Genomic DNA, 16,743 nt, shown 5'->3' on the forward strand with positions numbered 1-16,743 from the left:
ATGAAATCAACTTCTTGCTGACTAAACTGCAGGATGCATTTAGCAGGTACTCCAGTCTGAAAGAACAGTGTGCCAGCAGGGCTCAGGCCTACCTGTTCCTGACAACTTTGACTCTGTCCAATGACGAGGACATACAGATGTCCAACAAAGAAAAAAAGAAAAGATTACAGCTCATAGAGACACAACTAAAAGACAACATTTCCTTTGCCATTAAATCAGCAATTGAAAACAGCCAAGATAACTGGCAGTTGCTTGAGAAAGCACTAAACTCCATCGAAATGGGTACTCATAATATTGATGAACATCCAATGTTAGAGGAGTCTGTTTTCCACCCGGAGAACGTGTTGCCAAAGCAACTACCATCTGTATCAGAGATTGAGCCTACAGATGAGCTGAACACATCTGGAAATAACACTGCAGGTGTAAAAATGGACAGCTTTATGCATTTTCTTGAAAAGTTGGACCTAAGTGGCTCTTATCCCAAAAAGATGACAAAAAAGGATGTTCTTGTTATAAACAGTTTATCTCTGAGTATAAATGAGCCTACAACAGAGAAAGAATTGAGCAACCTTTATCTCTATAAGCTCATGACTTTAGACTACCAAGCCAGATATCTTTGTGTAAAACCTGAGGCAGGTAGCATGTCATTAAATGATAGTGGAGTGACTGTGAAGGATGATGAAGATTTTTTTGATATTGGTGACAAATCCATCCAGAGTGTGAGCAGCAAAAAGGAACAAATTCATCCAATGGATATTCATATGGCCATTTTCCACTGCTCAAATGACTTTTTGCGACAGTATATTTTAACTAAACTCTCTGCTTGTCAGTTTAGCCTGCCCATTTTAGTACCCAGTCCCTGTGCAGAAGAGGTTGAATTTCCCCTCTGGGCATTGCGGCACATCAGTAGATCATGGCAAAGTAAAAATGGATCGACATCTGGAAAGTATAATAACAGGCAAATGTTCAATACTCTAGTGCCAATTGTTTCCTTCATCAGATTAGGGTCATCAAATTACAACTCTAAATCCCAGATATTGAATGGTGTCATTAGCAAACAGAGGCACAGTGTTTTTTTCCATCGTCATTGTAGGGGCAGCACTTCAAACAGCTTGCTCATGAATGGAGTTGTGGAGATTGCATGGTACTGTCCTGGAGGGAAGGGAGATGACATATTCAATGACTGTGTGGCCTTTCTGAACCTTCATGGTGATGCAGCAGAGCATCCAAAACAACTAGAGTTTATTCAGGCAGTGAGTACTGTCAATGTGCTTCTACTTTCAGAGCATCCTATGAGTGAAGCTGCAAGAAAGATTTCCCAGGAACTTTCCAAGTCTCCTGTCCCCTTGATCTGTCTGTTCTCAGGGAAGGAACACATTTAGCAGTCAAAAAATCCCAGAAAGTTGAGAATAGCTGCAAAGAAAAGGAATCAAGCTGAGTTTACAGATGAACTGACTTCACAAATCAAACAGTGCATCTGTTTAAATGAACAGACTACAAGCCTTGAAGGCTGCTATAAAGCAGCAAGAATGCTACAGTTCAAAGTCGATGAAGATAATAAATCATGTCAGGATGCTTATTCACAAGCTAAGAAGTTAACCTGCCTTTTGAAGAAGGGAAATGTACCTACTCTCAAGGAGAGGTTTTTGCCTTTGCAAGGTAAACTGTGGCATGATTGGTGCATAAAAGACAAAGAGCAGTATCGCCTGCGAGTCAAAGGAAGGGAAAGCCTTGAACAGCAGTCGAGTAGAATATCAGCTGAGATGAAACATATCCCTTTGAGACAACTGAAAACTCCTCTCAATGAATTCATGAGATTGTTCTTGGAATGCTTCACATCAGCAGTTGATCCTGACGACACAATTTTGTACAGGTTGCAGTGCCTCAGAATCCTCCTGGATGGCATTAGCACTGAAGCACTTGCAGAACTTGAAGAGGGATATCTCTCAACCTGGAGAAAAATGAGAGAAGTACAAAAGGATAAGGAAAAAGCAACACATGTACATCAAATGCAATCAAAACTCAACAGCATATGTGACAAAATGGTCACTACAACAGTTGGCCTTCAGCATTTAATGAGAGAGGTTGGCCAACTCTATGAGGCCAATCAAATGACAGCAGACAGAAAAGAAAACTCTAAACAATATTCCAGCTCTCTTCCCAATATAGGAGTTAAAATGCTTCTTTCTGGATATCCACTTGAACTAATGGATGGAGACACTGCCCACGTGCCTGTTAAGTGGATTGAGGCTGTTCTGGAGAAACTCGCTGAAACATGTGATGACAAAAAGTTATTTGTTCTGTCCATTCTAGGGCTTCAGAGTTCTGGGAAATCCACACTGCTGAACACCATGTTTGGTGTTCAGTTTTCTGTGAGCGCAGGAAGGTGTACCCATGGAGCCTTCATGCAGCTCATACCGGTGGACTCCAGCATCAGAAATCAACTTGGATATGACTTTGTCCTCATTGTGGACACAGAGGGACTCCGATCACCAGAGCTCAGTACAAAGATGTCAGTGAGCCACGACAATGAGCTTGCCACTTTCGTCATTGGAATTGGTGACATGACAGTAATCAACATCATGGGGGAGAACTCCTCTGAGATGCATGATATTCTTCAGATTTGTGTGCAGGCTTTCTTACGAATGAAAATGGTTAAAATCTCACCAGGTTGCATTTTTGTACACCAAAATTGTGCTGAAGCATCAGCTCGCGACAAAAACATGGAGGGAAGACGACGTCTTCTGGAGAAACTGGATGATATTGCGCAAATGGGAGCAAAGGAAGAGAACATTGAAGGCATCAGTGGTTTCAATGATGTCATCAATTTTGACATTGAGACACAAGTGTTCTATTTCAAGAATATTCTTGAGGGAGACCCTCCCATGGCCCCACCAAACCCTTCCTACAGCCAAAATGTTCAGGAGCTGAAGACAAAGCTTCTAACACTTTCTCAGTGGCAGGCAAATCGTAACTTTCCTTCATTGTCAAAGTTCAAATTGCGGGTTCATGACGTTTGGGAAGCACTATTGAAGGAGAACTTTGTGTTCAGTTTCAGAAACACAGTTGAAATGATGGTGTACAGTGCTCTAGAAGAAAAGTATGCAGCATGGTCATGGACACTGATCAGATATGCCCTGGATCTTCAGAGTGAACTGCTAAACAAAATTGGCAGCAACTTGATTCAGGACGTAAATGCAGCTGATCTGAATTTTAACGAAGTCTACAACTCACTGCAAACTGACATAGAAGCGTATTTCGAGGAAGACAAGAACAAAGAGACCCTCATAAAGTGGAAGGAGAACATTATCAAACGCTTTGAAAGTCTGAAGTGTGAGCTCATTGATGGCACTTTAAAGAAATGCCAAAAATTATTAATCTCCAAGAGAAACAGATCAGAACTGGACCACAGGAGAATCAAATACACAGAGGAGCTGACCAAAGCTTTGGCATCCAAACTAAAAGTGCAGCATCTGGAGGAGGAGCAAGTGAAGGCGGAATTTGACGAACTCTGGGTTTCCTGGACAGCTGAAGTTTTGAAAGCTCAGCCACCTGAGGATCCCACTAATGTAAAAGCTGCAGTGGAAAAAGTTCTCCTGTTTCAAACACATTCAAACATCATTCAGGAAATACAAGGTGAGAAGACAAGGTTTGAGTTTGAAACAAACAGTCACATTCAACAAAATTGGTATAAAAGGTGGGTTAAAAGAGAGTTAATATTATCTGAAGTAAAACATCTGAAAAAGAAAATTATTTATAACACACAGGCATACATCACTGCCAAAGAAGACGAGAAGAATGATTTTGATGAAAATTTCATCTATGAAATATTATCAGGCATTGAAGAGGAAATCACTGCATTTGAGAAAGAGGAACACCTGTCATTCACCAATGCATTCAAAGTGGGCTTGTCAGTACATCTTTGCTTGAAATATGTTTCAAGGTTTCAGAGAATGCATGATGATTTCAAAACTGCGAACCAGCCACTGACATATCTGCGAAGCCAAAGAGATAAATATTTCCAATCTTTCAAAAACTATTGCAAAGGAGCCAACTCTGTTACAATATTTGCAGATATTTTTTTGTAAGCACATCAAGCCAGAGGTTTTGAAGGCAGCAAATGATGAAGTCAGTCTACAAATTGCAGATGAAATGAAAACCAATAATCAAGCTCTCAATGGCAACCGATCAAATCTAGAGAAGCATGTACTGAAACATCTGGCAGAAAAGGAGTGCTTCGAGTCCTATGAGGAGTATCTTGATTATCCAGAGAGATACTTAGAAAAATTTATCCAGGAAAATGTAGAAAGGTTTTGTGCAGATATCAAGCCACATAAAATGTACCAGGATCATTTGGAAACCCTGAAAAGACAGATCATAACAGCAAGTACAGAAGTTACTACAAAAGTGGCTGAAAAAAAAGGGAGTGCATCCATGTGGCTTACCGACATGTGTGAAAATGTGGGGAAGCTCATAGTAATAGACAGGGATGAATTACATAGCATCAAAGAGGAACACATTGAAGACTGGCAGTTTCTCAAACACATGATGGCTACGTCTCTGGAAGAGATGATAAAGGATGAAAAGGAGATTGATGTGAATTCTTTAAGAAAAACGTGCACAAGTATTCTGTTTCAGCAACTCCAGGGGTGCTGGGCGCAGTGTCCTTTCTGCAAAGCCATCTGCACAAACACCATCCCCAACCATGATGGAGAACACAGTGTAACGTTCCATCGTTGTGTTGCACTTGCTGGCTGGCACTCCAGGGGCACAGATCATTTTTCAATCAATTTCTGCACCACAGCTGTCAGCAGTGATCACCAATTCATTCCTCGTTGGAATGAAAATGAGAGTATCCCCTACAAGACCTACAGAAAAGCTGGAGACCCTTACAATAAATGGAACATTACTCCAGATGGCAGTGTGCAGCGCTACTGGAAATGGTTCATCTGTCAATTTCAGGAACAATTGGAGAATAAACATGAATTTAAATTTGTGGGTGATGGTGCAATCCCAAATGAATGGAAAACATACACAAAAGAATCTGCTTTGGCAGAGTTAGAATAATTGAGGATGAGCACACATGCACCCAGCTTGCATAACGTCATTTAGTCTGCCATTGAAATTGAACTACATGTTATGCAGTGGAGTTACTTAAGTTAATGTTTTTATATACTGCAGAACAATCCGCTAATCTAACTGTTTTACTGGAGGTGAAAGGAGTATGAAAAGTCCTGCTAAAATGAGGTCCTGAACATTTTGACTGTTTTTTTGTGCATACAATTAGATAAATCTGAGAGGAAAAAAAAACAAAAACTTTATTTTGGACATAATATAACACTTCTTTCTTCACATTTTAGTGTGAATTTTTACACAATCACTAATACCACAGAAATAACAGTAATCAAACAGCTAGCCTAGCATAGCAGCAGATACAAAAAACAAGGAAAGCGACAGTTTGCAGGACAAAAAAGGTCAGCCAGGGAGAGACTTTCTGAAGGAGGGACTAAAAACAAAAATTGAGGACATTCATCAACAAAAAAGAGCAGAGATTGAATAGGGTGGAGAAGCTTCTGTGGTTGGGACGAGTGCAAACCAATCACACGGATGGCAGGAAGTGCAAGTCGCCTGTTGTCCTGTTGGCTGCAGTGTAGGACTTTGAACCTGACCCTGGCAGAAACCACAGACAACCACAGAAAGCAGACAACAGAACCACAGAAAACAGACATTTGACTATTTTGAGAATGACTCAGAAATGATGTCGGGAAATGAGGCTGCCCTCATAGTCTCTGAAAATGCCTTTCACTCCCTCAAAGGACAAGCAAAATGTGAGAGAGCAGAACACAGCGGTCTGACTAATGAGCCTCGCAAAACAGACCAAGCCTCACCGCCACTACAGAGGACAGAGCCCCACACTCTGACACCCCTCACCCAAACCCACAGGTCCACACCAAGGTGGCTCAGATGAGGAAGGGGAGCTAGTGGGGCTAAGAGAACAAGGGCAAATTAGGCAGAACTCAGACCTGATCCCCAAAAAACAAGTGTGGAGTTTCTTTCCCAAGTGGTTATTGCTGCTTGCTTTCCATATATCACCATATCATCATCTTGCTGCAGAACATTAATCAGCTATGATAATTTTTAAAAATAAAAAAATAATGTGATCACATCAATAAAAAATGATTAATTCAGGGGAAAGTAATCATATTTTGAAACATGGAACATCTTCAATGTTCATTGTGCATGTATATGTTAATTATTTTTTTTAATCTATATTTGAGGAATATAAAAACATTTTATCAAAATGTCGTAGTCCTACCATAGGTCATTCTATTTATTATTATTTTTTTTACATTTAATTAACAATGTGTATTTTACTTTTCAATATGTATCAAAATGTGATTTTCTTATAGATTTGTGGAGTTTTCTATATTAATGAATGTAATTGTATATTAATTACAACCTGTTATACATTATGACATAACCATATATAACCAGCAAACATGCAAAGGAACCTCCCTATCAAAGACATTAGGGATGAATAAATGCTTGCACAGATGAACAAGATTCATAGATGATTGGGAGTAGAAATAACGAAAATGTCTTATGTTTTACTTTTTATTATTTTTAAGTATTCAGTAGTTTGACTTGTATTATCCATACAGGGTTTTATGTAATTTTAGATAACTTTATTGAACTGTCAAAGTGTTCATAGAAAATGTATGTCTTATGAATTACAATTAAATTAAATGATATTCCAACTTCCTGTGTCTCATGCCATTATGAAATATGCAATACGCTATATGGGTAACAATAAAAAGGCAGGGCTTCCTCCTCCACAGTGAAAGCAGAATCATCAGTCTCAATATATCAATATATACAGTATGTAGTTAATTCTAAAACTGTCAATATAGATTTAGTTTTAAGATCAAATAGTTAGATGAAATAGTTAGTAACCAATACACAAAACATGAGCACATGTGCTCATAATTGTTTCTTCACATACACACCTTCATTGTGATTAATATTATTGCTAATTTGGGAAGTTGTAGGGGGTATTTTTGAGATGATATTACAATGGATATTCAATTTTATAGTATTTAGCACTAGTTCCAATAATTAATTTCTTGCATGTTTGTAGGTTCTGCTACACAGTGTTGCTCTTACCTCAGTCATGTATAAATATTTGCTTATTTTTCAGAAACAACACCAAAAACTTTAGATCAAAGCAAAATGAATTGACAGGGTAGTTGAAACGATAGTCTGCCTTCATCCCCATTACACTTATTGCATATATTAGTTGTACCCCATGCATGCATTGCTTCTCTTCAAGGTTCTATGTGTAGAACTTTGGTTTAAGGGTCTTGTAATCTCCAATTCCCAACTGGAATTTTGGGAAATAGGATGATTTCTAATCGATTGGCCAGACAGCTGTTCATCAAATGTACTATCGGCCCAGGCCTTCTGCTATCCAGGGGAGAGCCCACTGAAGCCACACTTATTGAGAGTAAAACTGTCAAAATAAAGGTTTGTACTCATGTCATTTAGAGCAATAAATGAGCACTGAAGGACGGATTCAAACTTTACAGAGCACTTCTGGCCTACTGTTATAGGGCTCCCAGAGTTAAAATTCAAGCTATTAGTTCTGTATCTATTCTGTTTCTTCTGTTTAGGTTGGGATTATGTTTATATTGTTGGGACATTTATTTATTTATTGCTGGTGAGACAGGGTTGCGCTGCTCTGAGTGGATGCATTGTCTACCCGGTGTACATTGTGTACCCAGTTTGCTTAGTAGTATACTTGCACCTCAGCCCTGGCCCCAGCTACCTTCTCTTGGGCCCTGGTGTGAGAGGTTAGGGAGTTGTTTTTAACTTGTGAGAAACTCAGAGGTCTAAAACTTGTTGTGGATACAGATATCATAGGTCCAGGGACTCCTGCATCTCAGAGACTCAGAAGTCCTGTAGCATGATACCTTCCACCAATCTCAGAGGTCTAGACTTGGGTTCCACATGTGGCAGATTCCAGACGGTCTCCAAACCCTTTGCAGACTGTAGCTCCACTCTCATCGGGCTGGAGACTTGTATCTGCCGTGTAACCATGGGTCCTGTTAACATTACATCGGGCTTGGTATTCAGAGGTCCAGTGATCACTGGCACAGGCCTCGATCTCTGGGACTTATAGGCATGGCTCCCCCAGGACAAATTCCAGATGGTCTAAAGACTTGTTACAGCCTGTGTCTGCACTCTCAGGGGACTCGCACCAGATCCAGTATCAGTGGTCATTAAACTTAATCTCTGGTGCCAGAGCCTGAAGTCCTAGGCTATGCATCCAACCCCATAAATGACTTAAATTCTACTACTAGGAACTCAGAGGTCTGAAACATGTCATTTAGTACACAGGGGTTTCTTATAAATGACTTAGATCTAGTATTAGAACTCAGAGGTCTCTTCTAAATTGCACCCAGCCCTGGGTGAGCAGCGGGGCTCTGACTCCGAGATGCAAGCATACCTACCACAGTGACCAGAACACTGCATCTCAGTCTGTATGCACTGGCTCTAGTGGGTCTGCATTTAATCAGGAGCCACAATATCTTGTCGTTCTGCGAACCGTTTTCAAGGAAGTCCACTTGATTTGATATTGAAAATAATCTACTTGCCAAGTGGACAATAGAAACTTGCAAAATAAATCTAATGTTATCATAATAAAATGTTCAGTAAAAACGATGGCTAAACCTTTAATTGTCACAGTGTCTGCACCGATGTGTGTGTGTGTGTGTGCTGGGGGGGGGGGGGGGGGGGTGTGTTTGGTTGAAGGGGAGAGGGTGGCCTTTCAAATTTTCATGTGAACAATGTTGGACATCACCTGCATCAACCTTTTTTGGTCCAGTCTCCCCAAGGACGAGATGTCTCAAATGCCTGGCACTAATGAAATGGCAGATCGTGTCATGAATTCTGTGTCTGCAAACTGAAATGACAAGTGCAGGGAGTTCAAAATGACATAAAAAGAAATATGTCCATTTTTTCTTCTTCGCAAAATACATTCTCTGGCCACCGGGAGTTTTGGTTATAATATTTTAAATAAAATTGCAACAATCAAAATGGTGGATAAGTGTAGGCTGCCTGACGTGGAAAAAGAGCACCACTTCTTTTAGAAAATAATATTTTTTTATTATCGAATTAAATATTACGTAGCATGGAACAATGTATATTGAAATGTCAGCTCACAGACCCAGCGGTGGTTGGTATGCTGAAAATTAGTGGGGCAGAAAACTGTCCTTTAAAGTGATAATTGGTCTACACCTGTGTTCATTCATTTTCCTTGATTAACAAGTTTATCAATGATTGGCTGATTTAATCCTATTGAAGCATCTATTCAACAAAACCTGCCTACACTATTTGCATAGTATTGCCCATTAAATGCTTGGGGGTCCAGCATATCATCATGTGTCCTCACCAGATTCAGTGAGAACAGAGCATGAGACCAAAACCAGCATGCACAGTGTGTCCCTAGAGCTGGGATTGGGAATGACTGGCTCAGTAGGACTGCTGCTTTCACATCCAGCTGTCATTTACACACACTGACCAGCAGAGGGCACTTTTGTTTAAACATCATGCTCCAGCAGGAATGAGACTGCTGACATCACTGCAACGCCTCACAATTTAACTTTTTTTTTGTCTCCCCATTCATTATAAAGTGGCTTTTGTTCTGAGCTCTGTGTGCTCTCAGCTTTCCTTTCAGCCTAGTCCCATTGAGGTTATACAGATTAACAAGTTTAAATAGTGAACAAGTAAACAAGATGAACAAGTTATTATAGTTTGATTGTTCTGACTGTTTAGCAACTATTTAGACCTCTTTCCTATAGCTGGCTTGAAGCGCATCTGGCATATTTTTTCGTTATTTGTTAGGACACTTCTCCTCTCTGTATCACCTTTTCAACTTCCCCACAGCATCGCCCACTTTCTTTCAGAAAAAAGACACTGTGCTTTTCACTCGCACATTTCGACCACAGTAAATGTTTCATGTAGACACACAATGTCTTCAGATGTCATTCATGAGATTATCAGCAAAATGCAGCTAAAATGTCAGTTCATGCAAATAACTGGGTTAATCAAATAATTAAAAGCAGAAGCAACAAATGTTGTGAGATGGAACCCACAGACAAACCCTACACTGAACATAGATGTATTTACAAAGGCTGTTTCCTGGATTACCAGAATTTATTTTGCTGAAAACTTTACAGTGAAGCAGGTTTACTGGTTTGTTCGAGGCCTGCTGTGTGTTTTGGCACGCTAAGCAAAGCTTTTTTTGGCTCAATAAGCAGTTTTTTTAACCTTTATTTACCCAGGGTAGGTTTGCTGAGCACTGATGCTCTTTTGCAGCAATGCCCTGCTTCAGTTATTGAAGTAATGAAGACCCACAACATGGGAAATGATGTCCAATAGGTATGTCTGTTACAAAACATTTCAACTAAAGTCATGCAACATAAATTCTTCATCAAATTGGTAATAAATAATTAGATCTGTAAATCACAGCCCTGCTGATTTAAGTACTTGTGACAAACAGCACAAACAGGGCTCTTTAGCAAGGTATCAGTATGAGGATGAATAACACGGTTGTGAGCTAATGTTTCCTTTGGGAAGAAATGGGAGTTTCATATCATAGGTGCACCAGGTTTTCTCTGTCCCTGTATTGATTTTGAGGTCACATTCCTCTGCATCTGTGTGAGCCTGATGATTATCAGGGGACACAGTGATTGTGTGTCTCAATGAAGATCACCAAACAAGAGGGAAGAAAGGTGTGTGTGTGTGTGTGTGTGTGTGTGTGTATGTTTGTTTGTTTGTGTGTGTGAGAGTGTGTGTAGCATACAGTGCCCTCCAGAATTATTGGCACCCATAATTAACATGAGCAAAAATGTTTATGTTCTTTGATGACTTTCCATTTAATTAATTCAATAGGACTGATTTGAAATGAAAATTATTCCAACTGATTTGTGCAGTTAGTGGAGTGGGTAAGTGTGTGTGGTTTGGCTTGTGAGTCTGGAAGTCCAGGACACATTTACTGTGAGGACTTCGCAGTAGTTCATATTTTTAACCTTATTGATTGGGTACAGTTGTTGAGTCGGACTGTAAATGGTTTCTGACTTAATGTGCGCTCAGTTTTGAAATTAAATTATTCCCCAAATTTTAACAGAAAAGCAAATCCTTTGTTTGCCCTCCTAGATATCTACTGTTTAAATGATGCATTAATATCCAATCTGAATAATAGCATATACAATAAAATGCTCAGTGTTAGCCTAAATCAACTCAAATTTGAGACGGTTTTCTCTGAATAAATTGGATGCATGTATTGGACGCATGCAGTTGCTATTTGAAATAGAACAAATTTTAACAAAACTGTGCTGGTACACTGTTTTTCTTTCCCAAACTCCCCATATTCAGTGAAGGGTTAAACCCACTACTTCTCAACAACTGGAATAAGAGGCTTTCAGTAGTTAAGCAGTCAAAACATTTTCACAGAAATAATGTAATTTGTACACAAATTATTTGTGCAAGAGGTAACTTAATTTTCATTTATTATAATTTTTATTCCAGACAGGAATTATTATGCTTATCCTAAGCAGACTGTTAGCTCTTGGTTTGGTAGATCCTGTACATCAGAACAATAATGTGATTAATTAACTTGATTAAACATCCTTTTCAAATGACACCTCTGAGGCAGCTACCCAAGGGAACCACCCAAGTCACATAAGAGCCATAGACCAGCCATAAGAGCATGTTCCCATGCTTTTTCCCAGGTAATGATAAAGTATGTTAAGCAATCTGTGATCATGACTGCAGACCGTGTGGGATATTTAAAGTGCAAGGACTAATAAAGATGACCCTGTGGCTCATCAGCATGTGTTCTGTCAATTAACAGACTCTCATAAGTCCATTAATTCAACACAAACTGTACATACCACACATGACATGCACTTGCACATTCCCTCAAGCCTCAAACACACACACGCACATGCACTCACATCATGATATACACACTCATCAGGCTATGCGCAGATAACTGGACTTAAATAAGGTTACTTGGCTGGACACTGATAATGTATAAGATGTTTCCCTACATGTGCATTATTCGATGTTATTTATCACACACCATGTGCTGCAAGTTACTGTTAGCAATTCTAAATTGTTATAATTAAAAAAGCAACTAGAATTATCTAATAGGGCCTAAACTAAATCAACAAAGGTACAAAAGTATCAGAAGATATTTGGAAGAAATCCAAGTTTAAAGTCACATTCTTTAGCCTCAATAGCCTCTCGATACACACTGGAAAAAATAAAAGCCAATTTATGTGACTGTGAACCCACTACAATGGAAAAATCTTCAAAAGAAGAAAAAAAAGGCAGATTTACAATTTCAGCATGTGTGCACAATTTTGTGAAATATTATGTGAGTGTGTGTATGATTTCACAATATATGCCTATAAGCTAATGTGTGTAGAATGTGCGTTTCCAGATCATGAACTACCCTAACACTCCCGCACACACTGCACACAGCAAATCCGTGTACTCTAATCATATTGTATACAAAAAATTTCCACTACCTCTCAGTGGGAGATAACTGTCGCCATAACCTTTGCATTGACACTATACATTACGCCTACAGCAGACCCAGCTACCTCATAGTGAAAAAAACAATGGTCATCCCTATTAAATCTCCTGTTATATTCGTGGATCAGTTAGGCTACATCAGTTATTTTCCCAGGTAAATTTTGACCTGCAGTAGTGTTGTTGAACAACCTCCTAGTTCATCAAAGGTATTTCACTCTCCAGTTTTACCTTCCCACCCGTGAGACTGAAAATCTTTTGTACAATCCATACAGACATAATTCATTTGCATGATAAACTACTCATTTTCATAACATATTTTTCAGCACCTTATTGATTATATTTGCCACGGTAGCAAGATGCATATGCTTTGTTTTATTATCTCTTTTTCGCATGTGTGCATTTCCCAGACATTTTGTTTGTCTTGATGACTTGATATAATGAACAAATTCACAATTTTTGCACTTCAGATCACAAAAATACAACTCACTTGTGTATTTAAATGTGAATTGAAGAAACAAAAGAGGCATTTTTTCCTGAAAGAAAACTATTTTTGCTAAATTCCACAAATATGAAAAAAATTATACATATACACTTTTGACTGTTTTTTAAAATCACACAACCTTATGGGTGATGGATGGATGGATTGATGGGCTTGTAGTAAGTGATCTATTCACACTGCACATGTGAATTGATGAGTGTCTGTATGTGAATGGCTGCGTGTGAGTTATATATTTTGCATTTGTAGCAGGTCCTGCTGGTTTCGCAGTCTTTCTCGGAAGGGAAGGTGCGGCTCCTCTTCCGCTTGCTTCCCCTTGCTGTGGCCTCAGGCAAGACTTCAGATGGATCAGGGCCAAATTCCTCCACTTCAGTAGTCTTCACAAAGAATGCAGATAGTTGTGGGTCTGGGAAGGTGCTGTCTTAAGCATGCGGGCATCACAACTGCTTTTCCCAACTGCTCAAGGAATATACTCCTCCTGTGAAGTTTTCCTCTTTTCGATCCTGGGTCCACCTCAGTCCAGATCACAAATGCATTGTTTGCACTTACATCCGTGATATTGTAGAAAAAAAATTAAATAAAATTACCAGCAGGCTATCATCCTCTTTCAGTTGTGTGTTCCTGTAAGCTTTTCAAGGTTGTCCACTCCACCTTGTTGTTGTAAACAGGCATAACTGGATTTTGTGTCACATGCCACCCATATCTTGATGACATATTTCCCTGGGTATCTGACCCTATTTTTATTTGGTTGTGACTCCTGTATAGCCCTTCTTGTTTGTTTGCTGATTAGACCTCGTATTTGACTACCGACTCGTTCCCTTCGACTCTAACTCTGGCTTGGTTTGTCCCGTGATTTTGTGTGTTCGACCTTTACTCTTGTATTCGATTCCGATTCTCGCTTAACCGCTTTGCTTTGTTTGCTGATTGAATTTTGTGTTTGACTATTCGTTCGTTCTTGACTTTGACTCTCGTTTTTCTCTCTGCTTGCCATGTAGTGACTCCGGTTAGTTAGTGTGCTCCCAGCTGGACTCCCAATCCTTCCATTGGGTCACAACTTTGTTACTTTGTTTTGTTATTTTTCCTTTATTTCTGAAGGTACTCTGGGTGGAGTTTTGAATTTCCATTGGGGGTATGACTAATTCAGACTACTGTCTAATTGTCCAAAGCTTAGCATTCCAAGTTGCCCAATGCCCAGTACCCTTTGAAGCCTAACCATTTTTCAGTTTGATTTGGAAAGGCAGTTAGGGACGGAGTTACTGGTCAGTTTGCAGCCCATTTGCCTCACCAATTCCCCACTCATGTACCTTATCATTCATCCTGTTACTGTTTTATCCTAGGTCGCAACAGTGTGTGTGTGTGCATTTCTTAATTTGTGTTTCCATGCAGAATTGTACAGATAATGAGTACCCAGTACTCTGCTGCATTCTTAGTTAGTTTTGTACCCAAACAGTGTACTGACTTTATAATATGAAATTGACCATCATCAATTTTACATGTTCTTATCAATACGGCTGAAGATGTTCTCAGGTTTCATGAAGGTTATGGGTTTTTTAATGATGTTAAAGTGAATGGATCAATTTAATGAAATGAAAAAACACAATGTGTGAATACAATTTGTGTGATGTAGCAATATTTATGCTCCCTTCTTATCCGTTTTTAAATAACCAATTGTATTTTGGAAGCTCTCCCTGCTCTAAACTCATGATCAGTTGACTTTGAATATACACATGATGTCAAGCTGCTGCTTTTACACCAAAGAGCACAACCTTAGCTTGTACAGACACAAGTTGGAGGAAGGCACATGATGTTCAGCTTGGGAGCCTGTTTGACCAGTGGGGGTCAGTCATGATCATTAAGGCCAAATGAATCCCACTTTCCCCGGCTGGTGCCATTGGACAATTATGCACTGCCATGTAGGTCTGCCAGCCGCAGTCAGAACTGCCACATCCCAGATTCAAAGCAGAATATGAGTGATGTTGCATATTTTTAATGTCGGCTCAGTGGTCACTGATTAAATAGAAGATAGCCATAAAAGTAGCAAAATAAATTAAATATATACTTCTGTGACAAACATTTTTGAAAATATTACATAATATCAGAATAAATTGTCACTCCAACTTATGGATCAATTAATCAATCTTCAATATGAAATACCAAGATAAAGTATCATGCCCCACATAAACACATAGAAGTTGTAATAATTTCTATGTACAATTACTATCACTAAGCAAAACAGAGACACTACATCAGCAAACAAACTCTGTAAAAACAGAAACTGCTGAAAATGGACTTCTGTTCATTTTCAGCAGTTTATGTTCTGTCCCAGCAAAGAGGGAATCATTTTTTATAGTCCCCATTTCCTCATTCCCAGAAAAGATGGCAGTTTATGTGCAGGCATAATAAACAAGTCTCAGCAAAAGCTTCCCTTTCGCATGCTGACACAAAAACAAATCCTACAAATGTCCACTTATTTGATTGGTTTGTGATGTTGGATTTTCAATACTAATCCCATCTTCTGAGATCAGTATTGAAAAATACAGCATATGAGTTTCAGGCTCTTTGTTCAGATTTGAGGTCATCATATGTTCATAACATGCATGCAGGCAGGCAGACTGATGCTACTCCACCAACAATGGGTGCAAGTGCTCAGTTAACTGGACAACTTATTAATATGCATAAGTCCCAAAAACTGGAGCTCAAACACACTGTTCTAGTTTGTACTGCATTGGGATGGCAAGTTACGCCAATTGCTGGGGCAGCATGAAAGAACACTTCCTTACTGATAACAAATGCAATTCTTACATAAAAATGACTAATTATTTTCCAGCATGTGACAAGACAGAAACAGGGCTGCATACCAAAGTATCAGAATGTAAGTAAACCAGTTTGAGGCACACTATTTCCCAAGAAAGTTTCAGTTCACATTCCTCAGCCTCAACATGCTCTGAATGTTCACTGAGTGAAATAAAAGCCAGGTCATGCGAATCTTCCATAACAGAAAATCTTCAACCAAAGAAAAAATAATAACAATTTCTGTATGTACGTATGCATGTCTTCATATGTATGAAGGCACAGTGAGCTCCATAATGTTCGGAACAATAATATATATATATATATATATATATATATATATATATATATGAGGGGCCAAACAGGAAATATTTAATGAAGTCTGATATATATATACATCATTTTGATATATATACATTGAAACTGATATATATATATATATATATATATATATATACACACACATTGTTTTTTATATTTATACATTGAAAATGATAAATATACATCATATATGATATTTATACATCAAAACCGATATATATATACATAATTTCTGACATATATATATACATTGAAAACAATATATATATATATATATATACACATCATCTCTGATATATATATTGAAACCGATATATATATATATCATTCGGAACAGGCATATATTTGGGCATCCCATTGGGTCTTTAAGACATAATCAGTTCAATCCAAATTAATTTTGAAAATTATATTATATTCTGTAAGAATTTTGATGTGAATATAACAAGGGCGACAGTGAAATGTCGCTAGCTCTCTGATTTTAATACAGCCACGTATTTGGTCCGCTTCTTATGGGTCTTCCTGGGGTTTGCCCG

General features: G+C 38.7%; 2 protein-coding genes across 2 annotated transcripts in view; both read left to right on the forward strand.

Moving 5' to 3' along the window:
- Positions 1-3,990, forward strand: LOC118232558 (interferon-induced very large GTPase 1-like). Its single transcript, XM_035427623.1, has 3 exons — positions 1-1,353; positions 1,525-3,636; positions 3,944-3,990. The coding sequence occupies exons 1-3, from the start codon at positions 138-140 to the stop codon at positions 3,988-3,990; spliced, it is 3,375 nt and encodes a 1,124-aa protein (XP_035283514.1). The 5' UTR covers positions 1-137.
- LOC118231197 (interferon-induced very large GTPase 1-like) overlaps positions 3,764-16,743 on the forward strand; it is a 25,603-nt gene continuing 12,623 nt past the window's right edge. Inside the window, exon 1 of the mRNA XM_035424806.1 lies at positions 3,764-5,072. Coding sequence (XP_035280697.1) covers positions 4,153-5,067 — 915 coding nt within the window. The 5' untranslated portion in view covers positions 3,764-4,152 and the 3' untranslated portion in view covers positions 5,068-5,072. The remainder of the gene's footprint in view (positions 5,073-16,743) is intronic.

This window comes from Anguilla anguilla, chromosome 7, assembly GCF_013347855.1.
Source record: "Anguilla anguilla isolate fAngAng1 chromosome 7, fAngAng1.pri, whole genome shotgun sequence".
NCBI classification, from domain to species: Eukaryota; Metazoa; Chordata; class Actinopteri; order Anguilliformes; family Anguillidae; genus Anguilla; species Anguilla anguilla.